Raw genomic sequence first — 3,665 nt, 5'->3', positions numbered from 1 at the left:
TGGTTCTTCCATCCGCGTACTCGATCGATAAAACAATTTGATCGAGTGCATGTTCTTTTGCACGCATCCCTATGCTCTATCAACTCCGCATTTACCTGAATTTTTTTTTTTTTTTTTCACAAATATGCAAAACAAAAATACCAATACCAAAAACTTGTCCATAGTCATCTTAACTAAACTAAACTAAACGAAATCTAATCGTCCTAATAAAACAGTAAATAGTCTAACAAAATCCAAAATTACAAAACAAATACAAGCCGAATAGCGCTACGGCTTCAAGTTCCAAAACAAGCAAGCAAACCCGCAAAGGGCTCCTGGCTCATGGAAATGCCCTCCACGTCCTTCGTCGTGGACGTCGGTCTCCAAATCGTCTTCATGGGAGACTTCTTCTTTTTCGGCTCAGCTCCAGTTTCCGTCTTCATCTCGACCTTCTTCCTTTTCGACTGTCCATGAACATCAGCTTTGTCATCCACCTCGGATTCCTCATCCGTAGCACTACTTCCAATGACATCTCCCGTATCCGCTATACTCAAACCTGCAACAACAGAAACAGCAGAGTGGTCCTCCATTTTTCTCCCAAGCCGGGGCAGAGGTGTAAGAGCTATAACAGATACGTCATGTAAAGGAGGTATCGACTCGATGCAGCAGAATAGCATGGCATGGTAGAACTCGCATAGGCCCTTTATGAGTAGCAGCCTTAGCGAAAACTAGTTCCTCCCCCCCTACCTGAAACGTGAGGGTCCTTAACCCGACATCAATAACCGCTTGCGCAGTATGCAAGAACGGTCTTCCCAAAATGATGGGAGTATGTGAGTCTTCTGGAATGTCCAACACTACGAAATCAACAGGGATAAAGAACTTCCCTATTTGCACAGGGATGTCCTCTAAGACTCCTAAAGGTCGAGACAAGGTCCTATCAGCCATCTGGACCGTCATGTTGGTACATTGGAACTTAGTAATTCCTAACCGTTTGGCCAATGACAGGGGTAAGACACTAACGCTGGCCCCTAGGTCACACAATGCATTATCAATTAAGTGCGTGCCTATATGACAAGGTATCGAGAAACTACCTGGGTCGGATAATTTGGTCAGACTCCTATTCTGGAGGAATGCAGAGCACTCCTCTGTCAAGGCTACAGTTTTAACAACATCGACCGACCTCTTACGCATTAATATTTTGCGCATAAATTTTAAATACGAAGGTACCTTTTTCAGCAGCTCGATAAATGGAACATTGACATTCAATCCTCGTACAATCTCACCGAAACGCGCGAACTCAGGTTCCGTCTTCTTGACCCTCTTCAAGCGTCCTGGATATGGAGCATATTCAATGGGAACTCCTTTATGCGTGTCACAAATCAAAGCGTTATTAATCATCCGCTTGCTCAATGGCTTTTGAAGCATTGCACTGTCCACAGGGGTCGATCGAGGAGTATTAGAACTCGATCGAACGGTTTCAGCCTCCATTCCATTCGATCGAATGGTATTAGGGGGTCGATCGAATGAATTCTAAGCAACAGTACTCGATCGAAAGGCTCTTGGTGTTCGATCGAGTACATCTTCAGCAAAAGTGCTCGATCGAATGGAACAAGGTGTTCGATCGAGCTCTGGCACAGCATAAGACATTGTTTTCTGTACTGTTCCAGCGTGAACAGTACCAGGAGCTTCCAAGACGTCAGTTTCGGCATTTTTCTTCACCAAATCGGGTCCGCCATAAGACAAACCGCTCCGCAAATTAATCGCATTGACTGGGTCTTTATCGAAGAGTAGTGACCCACATCTATCTACCATTTGACGAAAGACTTCAATGCTAGATTGTTGCTCGAGTTTTTGCGCATGAATTGTAGCTTTAAGGTCATTATACTCGGCTTGGGTAATGCGTACTTGACCTTGCTCTATGGGATTTTGAGGTTCCGCAGCAGTCAAATCGGCATACAACTCAGAAAATGAACTTCCTTGCTTAAATTTCCTATAAGCTAGCACTCTCTTGGAATCCGCCATACAAGAAATTGGGTCATGCCCTTCCTCCCCGCATCTACCACAAATTTCTTCTAGAATATTCAAAGAAAAAACTTGCTGCACATTTTCTTTCACTTCCGTTCTAGCACTTCTTGGACTCCCATAGTCAGCTGTATAGATGGCCATATTCTCAATCAATGACCAACCCTTATCACTTGCAACATTAGCTTGGAATCTCCCTTGTGCAGCGGCTTCTAATACGGCTCTTTGCTCGTAAAGCAACCCATTGTAAAACTGGTTGCACAAGTACCATTGCTCAAGTCGGTGATGTGGAACTGAGCGAACCAGCTTCTTGAATCTTGCCCATGCTTCACTCAAATCTTCAGCAGCAGATTGAGTGAAATTGGTAATTTGACTCCTCAGCGCATTGGTTCGCTGAGGAGGAAAATACCGCCTATAAAATGCTAGAGCCAACGAACTCCAATCCTTTACCCCAGCAGCCTCCTTGTCTAAATCCCTCCACCAGTCCTTAGCATCATCAATCAAAGTAAAGGAGAAAAGGAATTCCTTCACCTTATCTTGCGTCACACCAGCAGCTAAAGGAATGGCTGAGCAATAATCAGTAAAAAGCTCAACATGTTTGACTGGATCCTCATCTACCACCCCTTTGAACAAATTCCGCTCCACCAAATCAAGGAAGGACGGATGGATACCAAAAGTACCCACATTAGCCGTGGGTAGTAAGAATCCCTTAGGCAAATCATCAAAGACGAGGCTCGGAATGACTAGCAATGCTAGGCATTCTGAAAGTAGAACTACAGACAACAACGCAGTTCAAGTGGTCCTCTCCTAGGATATATACCTGCAAACTTCACAACACTAAAGCAAATATGAGAACTGTCTCAAGGAATGAATTCCTTGAGACTAAAAAAACAGAACCTAAATAAAACAAATAAACACAGTTGCTTTCCCGGCAACGGCGCCAAAATTTGATGCGGTCGTTTTCACACCAAAAATAAATTCCTAAGAACTACTAGCGAAAGCTAGCGGCAAGTAGGGTCGATCTCCTCGGGGAAGCGAGAAAAGTGTATAGTCTAATCTAAGTCTGTTAGTTTAACGGGGGTTTGTTTGATGTTTTGTCACTAAACAACTAATAAGAGTAAGGAAAGAGAAATAATAGAAAAAGAATAAAGACGTAAACAATAGAGAAAGAGGTATGCTAGGACAGTCGGTCCACCATGGTACTTCTGCAATAAACTAAAGGTAAAGGTCGGTCAAATTATCATGAGAAGGGTAGCGATTATCTCCTTTCGGTCTCAAATCACAGTATCTCCTTTCGATCTCAACTCACCCTAGATTACTTCTAGCTTGACTTTCGCCCTCACTAGGTTGATCCATTAATCATGACAGGTCCGCTCTTTCCAATCTTTCGATCTAGGTCGAAGCTTAACTAAATTAATTAACTCCTCGCATGCATTCAATTCGTTAATTATCGTCACAAATTGTCTGGGGTCAATTCTCACATTAATCCTTTCTACCCTAATTATCGATTAATTGCAATATACCATGGCTTCCCTAAAATCCTAGCATAAGGGGAATTAGCTACTCATAATAACAATTGCGATAACATTAGAATACGAATAAACTGAATAAGAAAGCATAGCGATTGAATCAAATAGATCTAGAAGCATAAAGGGAATAATTAA

The 3,665-nt window shown here is 42.7% G+C and overlaps 1 protein-coding gene across 1 annotated transcript; it reads right to left on the bottom strand.

The window, feature by feature from the left end:
- Positions 1 to 275: 275 nt before the first annotated feature.
- LOC141628888 (uncharacterized) lies at positions 276 to 3,357 on the bottom strand. The gene is made up of 4 exons (XM_074441974.1): positions 3,321 to 3,357; positions 1,659 to 2,762; positions 1,071 to 1,310; positions 276 to 535 (listed from the first exon to the last, which is right to left on the bottom strand). The coding sequence occupies exons 1-4, from the start codon at positions 3,355 to 3,357 to the stop codon at positions 276 to 278; spliced, it is 1,641 nt and encodes a 546-aa protein (XP_074298075.1).
- Positions 3,358 to 3,665: the final 308 nt, after the last annotated feature.

The sequence above is a fragment of the Silene latifolia genome, chromosome Y, assembly GCF_048544455.1.
Source record: "Silene latifolia isolate original U9 population chromosome Y, ASM4854445v1, whole genome shotgun sequence".
Lineage (NCBI taxonomy): Eukaryota > Viridiplantae > Streptophyta > Magnoliopsida > Caryophyllales > Caryophyllaceae > Silene > Silene latifolia.
The sequence above is the reverse complement of the archived record's forward strand: the minus strand, read 5'-3'. Positions and strand labels throughout refer to the sequence as shown.